At 41.5% G+C, this 20,745-nt stretch overlaps 1 protein-coding gene across 2 annotated transcripts in view; it reads right to left on the bottom strand.

The window, feature by feature from the left end:
- Nucleotides 1-20,745, bottom strand: part of DMXL1 (Dmx like 1) — a 214,922-nt gene that overhangs the window by 50,788 nt on the left and 143,389 nt on the right. Inside the window, exons 25-31 of one of the 2 annotated variants that reach the window (XM_068247113.1) lie at nt 20,433-20,618; nt 19,066-19,142; nt 17,266-17,396; nt 16,589-16,837; nt 13,485-13,598; nt 7,963-8,144; nt 6,503-6,639 (exon numbers count right to left, since the gene is read on the bottom strand). In XM_068247113.1, coding sequence (XP_068103214.1) covers nt 6,503-6,639; nt 7,963-8,144; nt 13,485-13,598; nt 16,589-16,837; nt 17,266-17,396; nt 19,066-19,142; nt 20,433-20,618 — 1,076 coding nt within the window. The remainder of the gene's footprint in view (nt 1-6,502; nt 6,640-7,962; nt 8,145-13,484; nt 13,599-16,588; nt 16,838-17,265; nt 17,397-19,065; nt 19,143-20,432; nt 20,619-20,745) is intronic. The other variant, XM_068247117.1, reaches the window with a different exon arrangement.

The raw sequence follows: 20,745 nt of genomic DNA on the forward strand, positions 1-20,745 counted from the left end.
GAAGACAGAAAACCTTAGTTTGAAATGCAGTACAAAATACATTATTGTCTCCCGAGCGACTACCGTTTAAACTTGTACAGCAGACTCAACATAGCTCAGTGTGTCAAGTTTCAGCTACGCAGTTTGTTTTATACTCCTTAAAATAATGTCCCATGCAAAAATGATGAATTATGAAAATATTCCCCAAACCTTATACTGCACAAGGGGAATATACTAAATGATCAACTATTGTAGAAAGGATAGCAGCATCCAACACCAGGTATAGAGGAGTATTATAACATGCACTGCCTTTAAGACCACATCAATAAATGATCTGCATATATTTAATGAAAACATTGCAAAGAAAAAGTTAGCAGCTGCTCTTGCATCCAACGCTGACATCACTATGAAGTTGCAATATGACTAATTATGCATTTATGCAGGTATCCAAAACATCCCCTTTATGCTACGGGTCTTATGCATAATCCATATGGATCTCGGAATAGCTTAGCAAGAGATCTGTCTCTTGGTCGATCTGCCCACACATCACACCTTTAACTATGTTTCACTATTTTCATCTGCAGTTATAGCATTGTACCCACTTTACTTCATATTACATTCTCTTCCCTGAGCACCAACTTTTGCATCTAAAACAAATTTTACGTGAAAAAAATCCCACCACCTAACCCCACACCTTAATGATACTGAACCCACTATCCTTCCTGACACCTAGTCATAACCTTCACACTTAAAACTATATCTACACTTAACTGATCCCTCTTAATGCCCACTCCCAACTGATAAAACTAGCATCATCATAACCTGTCCTTCCTACATCTAGCCTACTGATCCTTACTTTCCATCACCGAGCTTGCACCCATGTGTCTGCCGGCACCTGTCTTCTCTCGATCACTGCCAGAGCTCCTCCCTGTCTCTTCTCTCCACTGCTAGAGGTCTGGAGGCACATATCTTACAGTATATGGCAACGTGCACCACAGGCCTCTAGTGTTTGTCATGGGACACAGGCAATGGAGAGAAGAGATGACAGGGAAAAATGTTCTCGACAGTGATACAGACGAGGTGGTAGACAGGTGATTTTAAGGTTTGCTGCCAACACGGTGGTCGTGCCCAAATTAAACTAGTGACGCACTCTCGCCGCCAATTAATATTTACCTGGAAACAGGGCCGGAGCTACCATAGGAAAAAATGGGCAATTTCCCCAGGGCCCCAGAGCCTGTAGGGGCCCCCAAGGTGTCCCTCCCCATCTTAACTGTTGCTCCCCAGGGACTCTGCAGAGTCTGTTAAGTTGGGAGTTGATTGGGGGAGGGTCAGCAGCCAGCTCAGGGGCCCAGGAGGGAAATTTGGCTGCAACAAATGGCCGCTAATGGTGCTTTTTGGTCGGGGGGTGTCTGTTGGGGGGCCCCCAGGCTAATTTTGCCCTGGGGCCCAATTGTTACTTGAACCAGCCCTGTCTGGAAAGGTTAGAAAACCTTTTACAAATAGGATTTCAGCTTGCTATAAGCTGTACCGGCCGACTTATTCCTCTGTAGTGACTGCAGTAAGGCGGGGCCACCTGTTGGTGGTCATGCTTGTTCATCCAACCACTTAATATAAAATGTAACATTACCAGTAGAGATGGCCATTAAGATGCTGACAATTCTTGCACGCAAATTGAATGCTAATCGTATGTGGCTTGTAACCAAGCGCTGTAATAACAGCGCAGGAGATTTGGGCGCAGCTGGCACCACCATAGACCGTAACAGGAATTAAGGCAATAGTGGCGCACATTGAGTAACTTCGGCGCTGAAGTTACTTTTAAAACACTGCAATTCGGCCTCCAGCAATAGATTGAAGCCGAATTACATCATTCCCCACTATCTACCTGGACCTAAAGGGGGAATAGTATTTAATGCTGCCAGAACCTTGTGCAGCAGCAGGATAAGCTGCGCCGAAGTCTCCCGGCAGCAAGATCACAGGGATGTGCTTGTAACTTGGCCAATCGCATGCACTGCCTGATGATTTTGACTCAACCAAATCAAAGCTTAATACAATCTGCATTAAATTTGCAAGCAATAGTGACTTACTGACCATCTCTGGTTATCTGAAGTAGTACCATATTATAAATGAAGCACTTTTCTTCTGTGCTATTTCTATATGTTATGGTGCAGCATTAACATAAATCTAGATGTGTTGATTTACACTTATGCTTTATTTATATCAACATTCAGCATTGTTGTACATCGTACAAAACATACAATAATGGGGAGCAAAGATACATGGGTAGTTTGACGCACTGTACATTGAGGACATCCAGCAAGTACAAAATACATTCAACTGATGTGTAGTTTGAAAGCATCAGCAATACTGGTACATGTTCATTTGGTAAAGTGCAAAGAAACCGGAAAATTTGGGAGAGGTTCCGGACCAGTTTTCAATCTATAGCATAGTGGGGTGGAGACACTAGGGGAGGAGACATAGGTGTTAATAGATAAGGCAGTGATGAATTCTAGCTAACGTAAACTAATTATAAGCTTGTCTGGGGTATGAAGTGGTATGTCTTGAGGATGTGTTTATCATTCCAAGCCTGGAAATTTTCAAACAAGTTGTGAAAGAGATTTCCAAAGAAGAGGCGACACTTGTGAGAACTCCTGGATGCGAGAGTAAGAGGAGGTGACCAAGCTAGACGACAAAAAGGTATTGTGGGAGAAGCAAAGGTTTCGGGAAGGACGGTATCTGGTGATTAATGAAAAAATGTATGGAAAGGAAAGCTTATGTAGGTAGAGCTTCGTATGGTAGTGTATGATAGTGTTAGGAGTTTGAACTAAATCCTTTGGGTGATTGGCAGCCAATGGAGGGATTGGCGTGGCAGACGGGCAGCATCAGAGGTGCAAGCGAAGAGGTGGATTAGACGAGCAGCAAAGTACAGTAGGGACTGAAGAGGTGCCAGTCTATTTTAGGTAGTCCACAGAGTAGCGGTGTTACAGTAGTCAAGGCAGGAAATTATTAGGAGTATGAGTGTGTACAAGCATTTTAGTTGCCTCTTGTGCAAGGAAGGGACAAATTCTGGAGATATTTTTGAGATAGTAGGAGCCGGAGGATGTAAATGTCTTGATATGCGATTTAAATGAGAACTCAGAGACCAGAGTTACCCCCAGATAGCGAGCTTTAGTTGTTGAAGTTATTGGGGTGTTTTCTACATTAAATGAAAACTAAAGGTGTGGGAGCAGAGAGAGAGAGAGAGAGAGAGAGAGAGAGAGAGAGAGAGAAAGAGAGAGAAAGAGAGAGAAAGAGAGAGAGAGAGAGAGAGAGAGAGAGAGAGAGAGAGAGAGAGAGAGAGAGAGAGAGAGAGAGAGAGAGAGAGAGAGAGAGAGAGAGAGAGAGAGGAACTATCCTTCACTTTGGAGCTATTCAGTGGGTAGTCATGGCTGTATTAATAGAGTGCATGTGTACACAGTATTTTGGCTTTACACTAACACTTTTCCTATTAGCACTAAATTAGCACTTGGTTACCTTTTTAAAACCCGAATATCCGTGACACCACAGAAACTTTTTTCTCATATTCTTTGGTAACAAATCAGTACTTGCTGATCTTTAAGTTGGGAGTTATTGTTTATTTGCTGTGGTATTATACTATTTTGATGAAATTGTGGATAGAATAGTTATTTGAAAAAAAAAAAGGTAATATTTTTTATTGGCACTGCAGCCATTGTAGGTCTCTTTCTTTAGCACCATATCTGACCTCCTATGTCTGAAATAATCCCAACAGGACCATAATGGCCCTCTGCATAAATTATATTAGCTGTTAAGTTCTTTACAGTATTTTACGCTGCTGATTTGCTTGTAGCACATTCAGGAATACATTAAAGATTCTGCTATCTCTCTAACTGTTAAAATTAAAGCAATTTAAATCAATTTTCTCAGTTGGTCTCCTAAAAAATTCAATTATGGGCAGGAAAAAGACCAATAATTTTCTCTTTTAATACAGCTAATTGTGTTAGCAGCAGCCACTGGTGTTGAGTGATCGAAATCAAACCACAGGCAAACTACACAATGCAAAATCCATATCACTAAACAAGACAGAGGCAGCTGTTAAGTGCCATTTACAAGTATGCGCTAAAATATATTTAATGCTTTTATTATAAAAGGGCTTTTATTATACAAGGATTGTTTTATTATAAAAGGACTTTTATTACACAAGGATTGTAACCTCTTCCACCAACTTAAATTCCTTCCCAACAGCTTACCCTAACCCCCTTCCCAATGCCTAACCCTAAAGTCACACTGACCATAACTCTTTCCTGTCCCTGCTCTATTCCTTAGTATTAAACCTCCTAAATCTCTAACCTTAAACCCTAACCATATGGCTCTGTAAATACCATTTCCAGCACTCTGCTATATACTAGCAGAGCCCTGGCAGAATATCTGAAAAACCAATAACCATCGAACCCATTAAAAAAATCAGCTATGTAATAGGCAATCAGCTAATAGCTCAGCTAGGCAGTGGGTGTCCAGCACTCACATTACAGACTGCTAGCAGGTGCCCAATAAGACCTTCCCCCAAACTGCAGCAATATGCCAATTTTCCTAACTAAAGTGTGTGTTTTTGAGTTTGCTGTGAGATCTAGCACATATCCCAATTTCCTCTGCCAAGGCAGTTGGCGGAGGTAATTGTAGGTAATACTTAAACATTAAGGTCAACTTCTACTTGAAGTTGACCTGTATTTAACTGTCTGAAGTTAAAAAGTGTGATGGACTAAGTTAAACACAGGAAGCAATTCCAATAAAGTTCATGTCCAGCCAGTGGGTAAAATCCCTTCAGATGCAGGAAATGTCACATTTAGAAAAAAAATGTAAACCATCTGCCTTTATTTTCCGAAAAAAATATCCTTAGGCTTAGTTCACACTGCAAAACACAAACGCTAAGTGCTTAGTGGTTGCGATTTTGCAGGGCAATTTTCAGAACAATTTTTGAAGGATCGTGCGTTTTTTGCACATTGATTCCAGGTGAATCGCTCCGAAAAACACTACATGCAGCAAGATTTTGAAAAATCGCAACACTGCTGTGGGGACACACTCAGAGTGACATTGCTTTGTCGATTGCCAGTGATCTGCAAGAACATTGTTAAAAAAAAAAAAACAATCACTCATAAGAGGACATTACTATGCCCTTTTAATAACATAAGAGGACTTAGATGTGTGAGGGACCATGGAGACCTCATAAATATATTATGGAACTTTCCCAAACTCTGAAGATATTGGACAGGTATCCTGGACATTTTAGATAAGATATCTCAGATAACTATTCCTAAAACTGTTCTTATGTGTATAGTGGGGGCCTTTGAGGATGGAAGCAAGTCTGACCATGTTGAAATTGCAGTTATTAATTGTTCATAGCTGGAAAATTGATCCTCTAGTTATGGAAAGAACTTTCCCCTCCTACCCTGGCCATGAGGATCTCTCAAATTAATAACTTAATGGATACCCAAGGTGGCATGATGAGATAGACATGTGCATATATAGGGCCTACCACACAAATAACTAGGCTGTTTTCATTTTTTCCTTTCTCTGCCCGAAAGAGTTAAACATCAGGTATGTAAGTGGCAGTTCCTGTCTGAGTCAGACTACAGTGTGACCCAAACTGATAAGAAATTACAACTATAAAACACTTTCCTACCAGAAAATGGCTTCTAAGAGGAGGAAAGAGATAAAAAGGGTCAATAGTTCATAGATTTTAGCTATGGCATACTTCAATGCATGCGTCATTGAGCAAAAACAAAACAGTAAAAGCTTAAAAAGTAGATTTAAATATAAAATAAAACTGTGGAATAAAAAGTAATTATTATTAGGAGAAGGAGGATAGATGCAACGGTTTATTTCATCAGTTTATTTCAACCTCGGGTGTCCTTTAATAAAAACTAGTAAGTTTGGGTAAAAAATGGGAATAACTGTCTCCCTGCACATGATTTTGTGGACCCTGATTTGGTCAGAGAGCAAATCCTTTCTAGAATTGTTGTGTCTAGAAGAAATGTGGCTAATGTATAATTTTGTGTGTTTGTTCACTGTATCCTACCTAATAAAAGGCAAGTGTCCCTGTGTCCCATGTCCGTGTGTCAGTGCTTTTTCGTTCTGCGCATGTGCAGGGACACAGAGACACTGCCGAGAGCTGGGGGGGTGGGGGGAATGACGGGAAGCAAAGGAGGAAGGGCCCAGAAGGAGGTGGGCCTGTGCACGCATGTAGTGCGCTGGCGGGTGCGTGCGTAAATAAAGGGGGAGAGAGAGAACAGTTGGGGCGGGGGTGGGTGTTACGGCCATAGCCTAGCGCCTATTTTTTAAATGGGTCTTAGGCCTAGTACTTTATATTTTTCATTGTAAGCTGTAGTGATAATGTTTTGGACTGCTATATAATCTTACTTCATGTAACTTCAATACACTGAGTTTAGTTGCTAAAAAATAAAGTGAAATGAACCAAAAGTGTTGTACAAAAGCATTCTTCCACACTACATTAAATACTGTATTGGAGTACCTATATGAATTAGGATTGGAGTGTTCTTGGATCTGGATATCTGATAAGGAACCATCATCATCTACATCCTCATCATCGCTCCCTTGACTGTCTTCTGAATCGTAATCAAGTTTGTTGTGTGAAAGGGGGAGAAATGGCTAAAACATTAAAATAATCTGTCAGTTACAAAAATAATAGCGAGCAACACATTTTAAGAGAAAATACATGCAATAAATGATGTTTGGTCCACATACACATCTTTGCCACCAATATGACATAGAGGGTGTTCCTGGCTAAATTAGTATGGCAGGAAAACTTTTCACCCTTATGTCCTAGCTATATTTTCCGGCATACAACACACTGCAATAAAAAGATAAAGGCCTGGATAACGTACAATTTACAAAAGCCTTTTACAGTTACTAACTTCAAACCTGCATGTATAGTAGTACTGTGACTGCTATGCAATTTTCATGCACTTCCATTTCCATAGACTACTTCCTAAACGCGATAGCAGGTAAACTACTGCTAGCAGCACGATTGTGCACAAGTAAAACTGCATCGTACCTATTGGGTGCAGTGGAAAACTAACATTACAGTGATAATTGCGCTGTCCCTGCACTCTATAGAACACTGCAAAATAACATCCGATGATCTGATCAGAACACACACACACACACACACACACACACACACACACACACACACACACACACACACACACACACACACACACACACACACACACACACACACACACACACACACACACACACACACACACACACACACACACACACACACACACACACACACACACACGAAAAGGGCTCTTAGAGAGGACAAAAAGTAATCTAAAATGTGCCAAATAACGGTACTATTTTTTCACCAAATGCGATCTTTCTACACGATTTTAATGATTGTAAAGAAAATGTGCTGATTATGAAGGCAATCAATAAGGAACAATTCTTTGGATCGATTTTATCCTATTTAGCAATCAACCAAAGGATGGATTTTGTGATTGAATTTGAAGAAAGAATTGTTCAGTAAATGTGAACAATCAATAATTGCCTTCCAATTAGTTTTGATCTTTCAAACTGTGTCGAAAGATTGTATCGGATGAAAAAATTGTACCATTAATGGGCACGTTAAGGTGGACATGAAAGGATGGACTGATCCAGAGGAAGCTTGCATTTTCAAGACTTTCAAAAAGGCACATTTGTCCACTATGATTTACTATGAGGTCTACTGAGCATGTCAACAAGTGATTTGTAGATTCTACATACTGTAAAATGATATAGATTAGAAAAAGGAGCAACAGCCCTGGTAGTGGTTCCAGGGTGGGGCGCTCCAGGAATTACAACTATAATACAGTAATCTGACAGTCCATGCAACAACCGTGTCCATGCACTTGGGGCATATCGGTTTTGTGTTGAGTAAGCTTTTAAGACCAGAAGAGGAAAATGGTTGCCCTGTGCCCATACCTTGGCTATGAAATAATCCCAAACACTGAGTTCGGGAGGGATGAATTTTTCACGGAAAATGGAGGAACTCTGCTCAAGAACTGGAGAGGCAACAGCAGATGAACTCTCTCTAGACTGCAGCTTGGTAGAAGATCTGAAGGGCCTGGCCTTGTCACTTTCTTCTGCAGGAGGAGATATTACAACTACAATAGAAGACATACAAATGTTCATGTTGAAAGCAGGAATACAACAGATAAATCTACTCAACTTGACAATCAAGAATCATTGCTGAAACAGATTCAACTACATAAAGAGAAATACTGAGAGGAACATTAAGGCCAAATAGGGCAGATTAAGAAACATTAAACCCCTGTATACAGTATAATAAGCAAGGACTGCTCAGTAATAATCCTTATAATAATAAGGACTGTTCAACGGTATAATACAGTAGAGTCCCTGGTAACTGGAACGTATGCCTAGTACACACCATGCAATTTCCCATTAGATAGATGGGTCAATCAATTTCTGATGGATCCAATCAGATTTCCAATCGTTTTTCTGATCGATCACCTCTAAGCAAATCGTTAAGAAAAATGATCGGAAATCATATTGGACCTGTCGGAAATTGCATGGTGTGTACCAGGCTTTAGGTATCTGGCAGTCTCAACTAACTGGCATGCCTGGGGAGAAGGAAGAGAATGGGGGCAGAACTTTAGCCTTTTGTGCCACAGTAGCGACTTACCAAACCTTCAGGCGCCATATTCTACACCTCCTGCAGCTCTCAGTGGCTTTCCCTGCATGCATGTACAGCTCCTGACGTGTCACCTCATCCGAATTGAGTCACATGCATGATACGCAAGTTGTACATGTTGGATGTAGAAAAGCCGCTGAGAGATGCAGGAAGTGTAGAAGATGGCACCCAGAGGGTTGGTAAATCATTTCCGCTGTGCACCGCTCTGCATGGGGGGAGGTTATTGTTATTTTAGAGCTGGTTGCTTGACTTCTCAAGCAGCCGGCAAAACACATATTCGGCCTGTGCCAGATAATAGGGATTGTACTGTATTGTCAAATCAATCAGAAGTTAAGTATACTATAAATACAATGTAACCCAATAACTAATCCATAACTGGTCTGTCAATAACACCCTTCAAAAATGACAACTAGAAACAACTTACCTTAAGAAAGGTTGAGTATTTAAGCTGAAACATAATTTATTCTGAAACTGAAGAGATCTCACAATTCAAACATGCACAAAATGCATGCACATGCTCAACATAAATCATGTAAATGATGGGTTTTTAAATTAAAGCTTAGTTTGGTATAAAGCACTGGATAGAACAGTAGCGTTGGAGCTAAATTAGAGACTACATTAAATAAAATCATATTTAAATCTGCAGGATGTGAACTTGCACATTTTTGCCCTAAATTAACTTTTACAAAAACAACATAGAAGAAAACAACTCTTTAAAGGGAAACTTAAAGAGAGTCTGAAGCGAGAATAGATCTCGCTTCAGACCTCATAGCTAGCAGGGGCATGCGTGCCCCTGCTAAAACGCCGCTATAGCGCGGCTTAACGGGGGTCCCTGTCCCCCCAAACCCCCTCCGAGCAGCGGGGGAGCGCTTCCTGGTTGGGGCAGGGCTAACCGCCGCAGCCCTGCCCCATGCGCGTCTGTCAGACGCGTACCTCCGCCTCTCCCCCGCCCCTCTCAGTCTTCCTTCACTGAGAGGGGCGGGGGAGAGGTGGCGATGCGCGTCTGATAGACGCGACTGGAGGCAGGGCTGCAGCCGTTAGCCCTGCCTCCAGGAAGATCAGCTCCAGCGACCTTTTTCCGACCCAGGTTTGCGGGGGGTGGGTTGGGGGTGAAGGGACCCCCGTTAAGCCGCGGGATAGCGGCGTTTTAGCAGGGGCACACGTGCCCCTGCTATATATAAGACCTGAAGCGAGATTTAGTCTCGCTTCAGTGTCTCTTTAAGTGAGAAAAAAAATCAGTTTAACTGACCTGCAGTCATCCTGCCTGTCATTCTGCAACCTTCCAGTCGGCCACAGTGCCCCCCTGAAACCTGGCCAGATGCAGCCAGTTGTATGCGCAGTAGCAATTTTTACATACTGCGCAAAACTGCAGCTGACTGGAGGATTGCGCAATGATGTCGAGGGCACAGAAAGACTGCAGAGGTCTGGAAGAAGTCTAAGGTATTAGTTTTGTTTTTCAGTTTAGATTTCCATTAAGTAAAGCCCCATAAAATCACCTATGTAGGCCAATGGGATTGTTAGTGATCATTTGCGTTGAACATGTATAAGAGAGAAGTTTCCCCATATTTCCAAGAATGAAGAATAACAGGGAAAGGAAGAAAGAAGACAAGTATCTAAATGGTGCAGTATGTCCAAGTGTTGGGGTATAAACAATGGTATAATTTTATACTCCTAAAGGTAGGTTGCAAAAATTGCAACCACCAACAGAGCCTGAAAGGAGATGCGCGTCCCCACTCAGGTTTTCCAGCTACTGTGGTGCAGAAATTGGATGGTCACACTCCTAAGCGGTTTTCTAGGACACAATTAAAAAACCATACCTCTTAACTGCAGTGTAACACAAACAATGCACTATTTTGGAGGTGAACAATGTAATAAAATACTTAGGAACTGTTTAAAAAAAAAAAAAGAAAGAAAAAAAAAAGAAAAAGAGAGGCAGTCTCTCAAGGAAGGTGGCCAGAAAAACTGGAATTATAAATGGTTATTGAGCTCTGCTATGCTTATTTTTTTTATTTATATAGCGCCAACATCTTCAATAGCTCTGCACTGTAAGGGACAATGCGTTTCTCAGGACTTTGCCCACTTCATCAGGTCTGTACTACAACAGTGCCTATCAGCTGGGACCGGCATGTTTGAGGCATTCAAATGTGCCTGCCTCAGCTGGTAGGCACGGTCAAAAATCTTTGCAGGTGGATGCAGATGGCAACAAAGACATGAAAAGCTCATAATTAGAATTATTATTGATTTATATGGCACCAGCATCTTCTGTGGAACGAGAATGACCAATGATATGTGGATTCGTTTCTCTTACAGTTGACGTACATTTTGAAGGTTGGACAAATCAAATGCAGTTCCTGCTGATTTTGTCTCGCCCAGTTCCAAACTGCGTAAAATGTGCTTTGAATTTCCATGAAAGCTGGAAATAACAACCCATTGACCGTTTCTACTCAGTACCACAGTCCCAGAAAGTCATAAAACAGTTGTTAATGCAACCTTATGTCATTTTTACAAAGATAAGAAGCTCCTGAGATAGGCAAGCTAAGCACATGAGTAGCAAGTGCTTGCTGGGCGTGTCTGTAGTTGAACTACACAGAGTCTGCAAATCAGGATTTGGGGGGTGGTGTTCACCATACAGTGTACACTGTACAGGCTGTATTAGGCATGTTTTGTATCATCTTCCATCTGAAAAAATACAGCAGGCTGCAGACTGAAAGGCTAAGGTGATTTTCTGCCCCAAGAAATAAATGGTGGTCTGACCTTTCATAAAAATGTATCTAAACAAGGCAGATATGAACATATGACATCTGAGCTCTACAGTGTAAAATTAACCGATGTTATCCTCCTCGCTGGTCGATATTTACATGGGCATTAACTAGACAGGAAACTTCTCTAAACAAAGAGAGAGGTCATATAATTTTAAAAATAATACCATTATTAAGACTTGCTGCAGGAACAGAGAGAACATGTCTTTTGTTGACAGAGACTGATGTTCTATATTCCCTTCCATGTAGTTACTGGTACTTATGTTTGCAGTTTGTACATATCAGCACATGGATCAATAAACCCTGAGGCAAAGGCAGAATAATCGTATATCAGGCAGACCCATTTACCTTCCATTATATGTACTAAAAGTAGGTTTAAAAGAGACAGCAAAAGAGCACTTCAGCATAGGGAAAAGCCCTGTTACACCGCATCTCAAAGCAAGATCTAGTTTCAAAAGAAAAAGAATGCATTATCTAAAAATACAACACTCCTGCAAGCATAAAAGCAATTGAAAGTGAATGTTAGTAAGATAGGATGTAATGACAAAGAAAATATCAAACCAGAACCCATGGATTTCTAATATTCTATGCCAGACGTGTTCCGATAAATACTTCCAAAGATATTAATTTTGTATTGCCACCTCTCAGCATTGATTGGCAGTGTAGCAAATATTTTAGTGGTTCAGTCTCAGAATTTTTCATGAGATGTTTTTCTGTTCACTGGATTGTTGCATCCATCATATATAGAGAAAAGTTTAAAAATGCATTATATTAAAATATGGATGGTTAATTAGTGAGCTGCAAACTGAATGGAAACCTTCACAAGCAACATTTATTGTTATAAATGTCATTGCAATGCACATAAATGCATGCTGAATGCTGAAAAATAAGCTTATGATATAATGAATTGTATGCCCAGTACAGCTAAGAAATAGAACATTAGTACCGCGCTTCCCCAAAAATAAGACACTGTCTTATATTAATTTTTTTCTTCAAAATATGTGCTAGGGCTTATTTTCAAGGTGGTCTTATATTTTGTGGGGGTAGCCAGATCCCCCTTTAGTACATAGCCAGATCCCCCTAGTATATAGCCAGTGTAAATAGGTATATCCCCCCCTTCCTCTCCCCCCTGCCACTGCTGCCGCCAATTTACCTCCCCTGCTGCTGGCCCCCACCTCCAGAAAGTTGGATCCCCTCTGGTTTATGCAGTAAATTCAGATCTCAGATCAGCAGGGAAAGGCAGCTAAAGCCGTACAGTGACATCGCCACGGTAAACAGGAAGTAAACAGAAATCACTTCCTGTGTACGGGCTCTGTTATTGTGCAACTTTAGCTGCCTTTCCCTGCTGATCTGAGATTATTTGTTATAATTATGCACAGCGTAAGCCGGAGAGGGATCCGACTTTCTGGAGGAGGGGGCCAGCAGCAGGCGAGGTAAATCTGCAGCATCGCGCCGGGGTGTGTGTGCATGCGTGTGTGGCACTTATTGCAATCTGTCTCACTGTTTCTCGGTGGGTTAAGGTTTTACTGCAGGAAAGTTCAAAGGGTCATTAGCTCTGCTCTGTTTTATAGTTTAAAGACAGTGTGGTTTGTAAACTGCAAATATGACAGTCTGATGCAATGTTATAAAAAAAAAAAAAACTATATAACTGAAAATAAAAATATGATATTTTTGTTGTTACTAATGTTCTATTTATTAACTGTACAATATACAAAATTCATTATCTCATATGTTTCTTTGTGCTTCAGTGTCACTAAGTGCTGCACATGTAGCGAGACAACTCCAGCTCATGCAGCACTATTCATTTTACAGACGTAGCAATACTGAAGTTCAGAATCTTTAATATTGTATCACGCCTGAAGCTCATTTTCAGGTCAGTCATGTAGTATGAATGATTAGAAATCCATAGAAAGTAAGAAAAACACAGCCATTCGCAAGAAAGGGGGTAAAAAATGAAATCACTCTAAAATGCTGGCCTATTTCCTTAGTATGCAAAATCAGGTAAAGGCCTCAACTGAAATCTAGGTCCTTGCCTGCAGGGCTGGGAGGGCTATGAGTACTGATGGCAGTAAGGGCTTTGGAAAAGCCAACACATTCCATGGAGAACACAACTACCTGATGAGGGCTGGGAATAGAAAAGTATTTCCCTGCCAAAACAAAAAGAGAAAAGACATTCAGAGCAGGTGATTGGCTGGAAAGGGGTTTCACAAAGTACTTCAGGATATGGCATTTTATAGAAATGTCTGAGTAACTGGACTGGCTGCCTAAACTTAAAGGAGTTATCAGGCAAAGAAATAAAAATAAAAATATGCGTTTCACTTACCTGGGGCTTTTACCAGCCCCATGCGTGGCCCCCAAGAGGGCCACCAGGATCTCTTGCGACCCCTCACACCCTGGCAGTCGCTACTTTGATCTTCTTCCATCGGGTCACCGCTATAGAACTATCCCATCCAAAACCACCAGGCGCAGGAACAACTCCTTCCCCCAAGCAGTTCTGCTGCTAAACTAGTGGAGCAGTACAGTAATTTCCTTGGCAAGGAAACCTCTCAGCTGATTTTGAGTGATCCTCACAAAGCTTTGTGACTCTTTGAACTAAATGACTTTACGTAGGCCCCATGGGGCCGTTCTTATCTGTCAAACTCTGTGTTAATGTCTATGTAGCTTGAACATTTGTAGATGTCTGTTTTGTCTGCCTGTCTTTGTACCTGCATATGCCATGTGAACCACAAATAATTCAGAGTACGACTCTGGTCACACTTGGCAAATAAAGCGGATTCTGATTCTGATGCAGCCATCCTGTGCCCTCGTAGTCATTTACTGCTGCTTTGGTCCCCCTCCGTCAGCTAATTTAGTTTTTGCTGACCTCGGGGTCGGCGGGCCGCATTGCGTACACTTTTACGCATTCCCGCTGGTGCACGAAACATTAACACATACAGTACATTTTTACGCATTAGTAGTTCAACGCGTAAAAATTTAAACCACTAACGGAGGGGGACCAGAGAAGCAGTAAGTGACTACGAGGGCACAGGATGGCTGCATAGGGCTGGTAGAAGCCCCAGGTAAGTGAAACTCATTTTTTTTGCCTGATAACTCCTTTAAGAAAGCTTTTAGTCTACATTCCTTGATACCAAAATTAGAATGTTATCGTAAACACATCCCAATACCGTAAGGTAACACTATTCCGGCTCACAGGAAGCTGCTTCACTTAGCACACAACACTGCAGAGTAAAGATGCTGACACCATCCCATGTGGCTGCTGGGAGACTGAATAATTCATGTGCTCCTACACCAGTTCTATACTGATGTATTTTTCAGACTGAAATGTCTACAAAGCTATTTTGCACATGCCCTGACCCCACAGTCATCTTTTTTTTATTTTTTTATTCAGTATTTGCTCTACTTTTCAGGAACTAGATGTCCAGTTTAGGGAATGCCTGTGTACATTCCACAATTACAAAGAGAAACCTCATTAGAGGATGACTGTATGACAAGGGAATGATGAAACAAATGGACAAGTATATCCAAATATATTTTTCGGTATTTTGCAAAGGCAATACGTAAAGTCTCCACAAAAAGCTACCCTTTGTGGGGCTCAGGATGCAGAAACCGAATGCCTGGGATATCTTTACTGACGGGGACATCATGTCTCATCCTCCCAACAGATGATGGTCTCTACTCAGTTTTTATGGAACTTCTCTTACAAACACATCCATTCAATTCACAATTATCTTAAAGTAAACCTGAGATGAATCAAACACAAGGATTAAACTCACCTAGGGCTTCATCCAGTCCACTGTGGTCTGTGGCTTCCCTCAGTGTGCGGCTGTTCCTGTCCACTCTCCCAGTCAGTCCCAGTAGTCGGGGACTATTGTGCATGCGTGGACCTGGCAGCACACCACCTTGGTCATGCTTCAGTTGCCGGGAGCATTCTGCGACTGCAGTTGGTTAAGGTTTGTAACCCTGTAGGCCAAGAACGCTGCCAGCCATGGAGGAATGACCAAGAAGGCGTGGCCAGGGCAGCACATCTCCAGTAATCTCTAAAGGCCTCAGTCAGGGACTTTACTGAAACGGAGTGCGTGAGAACAGACGGGACCAGACACACCATGGGAGCCCACGGACTACAGGGGGCTGGAGAAAGCCCCAGGAAAGTATAAAACCTTGTGTTTGCGGTATGCTGTAAGGAAGCTGGACTATTCAACAAAACACCATTCTGAATGTGACCAAATATCTTGAACTAAAAGTTATAGTAAGTGGAAGATTTACATCAATAGTTATTTTTACTTTTTCTTTTGTATACGCAATTTTGAATGCCATATTGGAGACTAACATAATGACAAATAACATTAATAGTAACAATAAAGACTTTCTAAAGGTAGCCATACACTGGTCGATTTGCCATCAGATTCGACCAACAGATAGATCCCTCTCTGATCGAATCTGAGCAGAGAGGGATCGTATGGCTGCCTTTACTGCAAACAGATTGTGAATCGATTTCAGCATGAAACTGATCACAATCTGTGGAGCTGCCGCCGCCTGCCCGCCAGCTATACATTACCTGATCTGGCCGGCTCGACTCCCCCGGTCTCCGCTGTCTTCTTCTCCGCGCTGGTCTCTGATCCGGCTGGCTTACTTCACTGAACTTCCTGTTCAGGGGAAGTTTAAACAGTAGAGGGCGCTCTACTGTTTAAACTTCCTGCCGGGACAGGAAGTTCAGTGAAGCTGCAGCCCTGGAGCCCAGAGCAGAGAACAAGACAGCAGAGACCAGGAGAGTCGCGCCGGCCAGAACAGGTAATGTATCTCCGCTGTATTGCGTCGGTCATTCGAACGCCGCTATCGATGCACTCCCGACCCGCCGGCGAACGAGAAAAATCTTCCGCATGGACGGATCGACGGGAACGATTGATTTCGGACGGAAATCGATCGTTCTGTCAGCGTTTGCGCAACGATTTCACAGCAAATTCGATCACAGTGATCGAACCTGCTGTATATCTGCGGGAAAATTGTTAAGTGTATGTGCCCCTTTAGACAGATAACATATCAGTAAGCTTTGTTTAACTAGACAAGACTGACACTAGGCACGAAATGTGAAGAGTAGACATATTAATGAGCGCATAAAAATAGCCTCTAGCAAACGCACCTTGCACAGGTTTAATGGCCATCTGGCTTCTGCATGGAATCCGAGCTCCTCCTCCAAACACTGCAGACCACATCTTGTCATTTAAGGGATGGGCAACAACGCAGAATAGTTCTTGGCTGGAATGAGTGGCCAGTCCATGACTGAAGAGACTCAGGTAGACTGCAGTCAGGATTTCACACAGCAGAATGGTCAGTCCAGGCTGGGCTTCCTCTCCAGCAGAATTCAGGAGCTGAATTAATGAAGTAATGCCTATATGAAAAGGAGAAGCATACGGATTACATTCACCACAAATTTTCAGCAATATATTTTCTATACAAGGGTATTGTAAAAAATATTAAAATTTTATAACTACTGCATTTAAGAGGGAAGCAAAATAGTTTGTGAAGTACCTTATTTTTCGGACTACAAGATGCACTTTTCTCCCCCAAAAGTGGGGAAAAAGAGTCACTGCGTTGTATAGTCCAAATACAGGGAGTCCCCGACTTACAGTCAGGTTCACTGGGACCACGACACAATTCTAACATTTTTGGCTCTATACACAACCACAATTAATTTTAAATGAAACCTTCATGATGTGATTTAACTGCAGACTGTCGGCTTTAATTTGAGGGTATTTACGTCCAAATCAGGTGAACTGTGTAGGCTTTTCTCAGTTCCCTTTAAGGTGTTCACAGTACCTGGCCAATGAGAGGGTGAGGTGTTTGGAATCACTGCTTCATCCAGGCTTGTCGTTCTAATTGGCTGCCTATTTATTAGAAGCACACTCTGGTAAACCATGCCTGTAAATGAATTGGATTGTAAGGAGGCACTGGAAAGAAAACAAAACAAAAAAACATGAATATTTTAACCAACATGATACAATTATTACTGTGAACACGTTAAGTTGTTCCTGTAGTCATATTGTATATGGGGGGGGGGGGGGGGGGGGGGGGGGGGGGGTGTAGTACATTCTGTATTTTATTACTAATTTTGTATATTTGTGTATACCATTGTCTATTATTATGCAACCCATGTTTGTTGTACAATGTACAGTGCCACAGAATATGGTGGCGCTTTATAAATCAATAATAATAATAATTATTATTTAGTATTTATATAGCGCCGACATCTTCCGCAGCGCTGTATAGAGTATATATAGTCTTGTCACTTGTCACTAACTGTCCCTCAAGGGAGCTCACAATCTAGTCCCTACCATAGTCCTATGTCTATGTTTGTATCTTGTAGTGCATGTATATTTTAGTCTAGGGCCAATTTAGGGGGAAGCCAATGAACTTATCTGTATGTTTTTGGGATGTGGGAGGAAACCAGATTACCCGGAGGAAACCCACACAGACACGGGAAACCATACAAACTCCTTGCAGGTGTTGACCTGGCTGGGATTCGAACCGGGGACCCAGCGATGCAAGGCAAGAGCGCTAACCACTACGCCACCGTGCTGCCCATAAAGCACTTGAGCTGCAGCCACTAGGGTGCGCTCAGTAGGCAGTAGCAGTGTTAGGGACTGGCTTACGGAACAGGAAGAGCAGAGTTTCAAACCCAGGTCTCCTGTGTCAGAGGCAAAGCCCGTGACCAGTAAACTATCCAGCCACTGTAATAATAATAATAATGTGTACAAAGCTCAGAAAGAACCACTCATCATTGTTTAGCTACTTAGCTGACATCACAGTCTGCAAGGTAACAGCATTAAATATGACACCACCGTAGCAAATTTGACAGCCAAATCTGTAGAAGGCTGGAGGATTTGGATCAGGACAGCATTAAGACATTGGAGAAACTTAAACAAAATTATTTACAATGCTGTAAGCTAAAAAAGATCATTAGTGTTGACAACAAATATGCATTTCATCTTTAGAATTTTGTTTCTACCTCTACACCTGGACATCAAATTGTACTTGAAATGTTATCATGTATCACTGGCACCACCCAGTCTTGAAAGAAACAAGTTTGGCACTGCCCCACAAGCTGAACATTTCTCCTCCCATCATCCCCTAGCCAATTACACAGCTTCCTGTCCACCTTTCCTGTGAGAGAATGTGAAGGTGGGGGGAGCACAGATGCATAAATGTGTAACCTTAAAGTGTCCTGGAAAATATCTGGACCCACTGGGTTATACAAGTTTAAAATTGATATGTGAATGTTGAATTTCATCCTGTTTGATGTTATCTGTATATTTTCTGCGATGTGTTTTTTTTTTTTTTTACTCATCTTACTGTATGTTACTGTATGGAGATTGGAGGGAGCCTATGGGCAAATGAAGATTGCGGGGTTGTTTTTTTTGTTGTTGCGGTTTTCTATAAAAATCAAAAACAGTGTAATGCAAGGTTTCCTCGTTCATGCAGCTACACAACTATATTTCTATATCGGCACATTGTCTCATGCTCGTTAAGGTTAATTCCAAGCCCGTATTACTCTGTTTTTAAAGAAATAATATTAAAAAAAGCCAAAACATTCAAAATGTGAATGACATGTTGCTGTACCTGTTGGCTTGTCTTCCACAAAGGCACTGATATATGCAAGCGGAAAGGGATGCAGCGAGCGTATGCATTACATAAATCTGGGGGGAAACAATAACACATTACTCCAGTTTTCACTACAGTAAGAAAATCTCTCAAAACAGAAGAACAGGAGGAAAACGCTCATTGAAATATCCAGCAATAAAAGCTTAAAAAAATAAAAGCGCATAAACATCATAATATAGCTAAAGGAAGTAAGCAGACATTTTTGTTCTGATTGAACAGAACGAAATTTGGTAGTGTTAAAGTGAACCTGAACTCTTGCGCAGGACAGAAGGAAGACAAAGAAAACTCCACCCTGTATGTATTTAGAGAATGTAGCCTAATTCCCCCTCATCTGTCACTAATCTCAAGTGTAATTTGATCTCTCAGCTGTGTCAGTTCAGTAATCCCAGCAGATCAGCTAATTTGTAAACACAGGCTGTTAACTCTATATCTGCTTCCATGAAAGCAGGAAGTAGATAAACTGCAGATTTATTGCAGGTTTTCTATTAACTGTAAGAAAATAATGTAAAGTTTATTATGTCAAAGAATTTTGTCCGCAGCACCAGCAAATGATGAGTGTGCTAGGGTCAATTACAATAGATATTTCAACCAAAAACAGAAACCCAGAAACCAGCCCAAAGATAGTCAACGTAGTCAACAGTAGAGGCAACAGGAGAGGCAACAGGAGAGGCAACAGGAGAGGCAACAGGAGAGGCAGGGAAGGACGGTGAGTCCCCTCAGCCCAACCCCACTAATTTTGTGGGAGTCACCCTGCTTTTTCAAGGAAAGGAGAAGCCACGGCTTCTTTGGTCAATATAATAAGGTTTTTTTGTACAGTTACTAGGCACTTTATTATAGTATTATTGGTTTTGTATTTTGATTTGTTTATACAATGGAAGTGTATTTTTGCACTGATTATCACTTTTTGAGCAATTGCACTATATTCATATACTGAGCCCGGGTTCATACGACCTGGGGGCACTTGTTTGAGCCCCCAGTGTTGTTGATAACATATTATCAGATATGTAATATACTCTGCAACAGAATATAATAGCATGGATTTTTATGGAATCTTTTAATTGATTTTAATTTGTTGGATTGTATATTTTGTGCATTATTACCTGCATAGCGGGTGACTATTGTTAAATAAAGATCAATATAGAAGTGATATTACTTATAAATGATGCTGGTTCCTGGGTTTCTGTTTTTGGTTGAAATATTTAAAGGTTATTGTGCTGTAGCTTATATTTTAGATCGGAGAGGAAGTTCTGAGTTCAGGTCTGCTTTAAACAAGCTCTGCCGTTACAAGTGAATGTACTAACAAATCTCTTCTGATGATAGCCTACCTTGTTATTTTGGACATCGGGGTGAGGAGGTGAATCCAGATTTATTATGGTGTGTAAAATATCATTGGTCAGGTTACTCAGGTGTTGTAAAGGGTTGGCCACAACAATCTTGGAACTTGCTGTGCAAGCAAATAGGAGTGGAATTGCAGTCTGTGCCGTCTGCAGAGTGGAAAGGAGTGAGGCATCCTGGAGGAGAGAAACCATAATGAGCCCAGTGCCAACCATCATGTAACAAACAAGTACAGACAACAAAGACAGCTTACAGGATAAAATAGCCTATGACTGCAAAACACATTGTGACACTTCAGGCGAG

This window comes from Hyperolius riggenbachi, chromosome 1 (genome assembly GCF_040937935.1).
Source record: "Hyperolius riggenbachi isolate aHypRig1 chromosome 1, aHypRig1.pri, whole genome shotgun sequence".
Taxonomy (NCBI): domain Eukaryota; kingdom Metazoa; phylum Chordata; class Amphibia; order Anura; family Hyperoliidae; genus Hyperolius; species Hyperolius riggenbachi.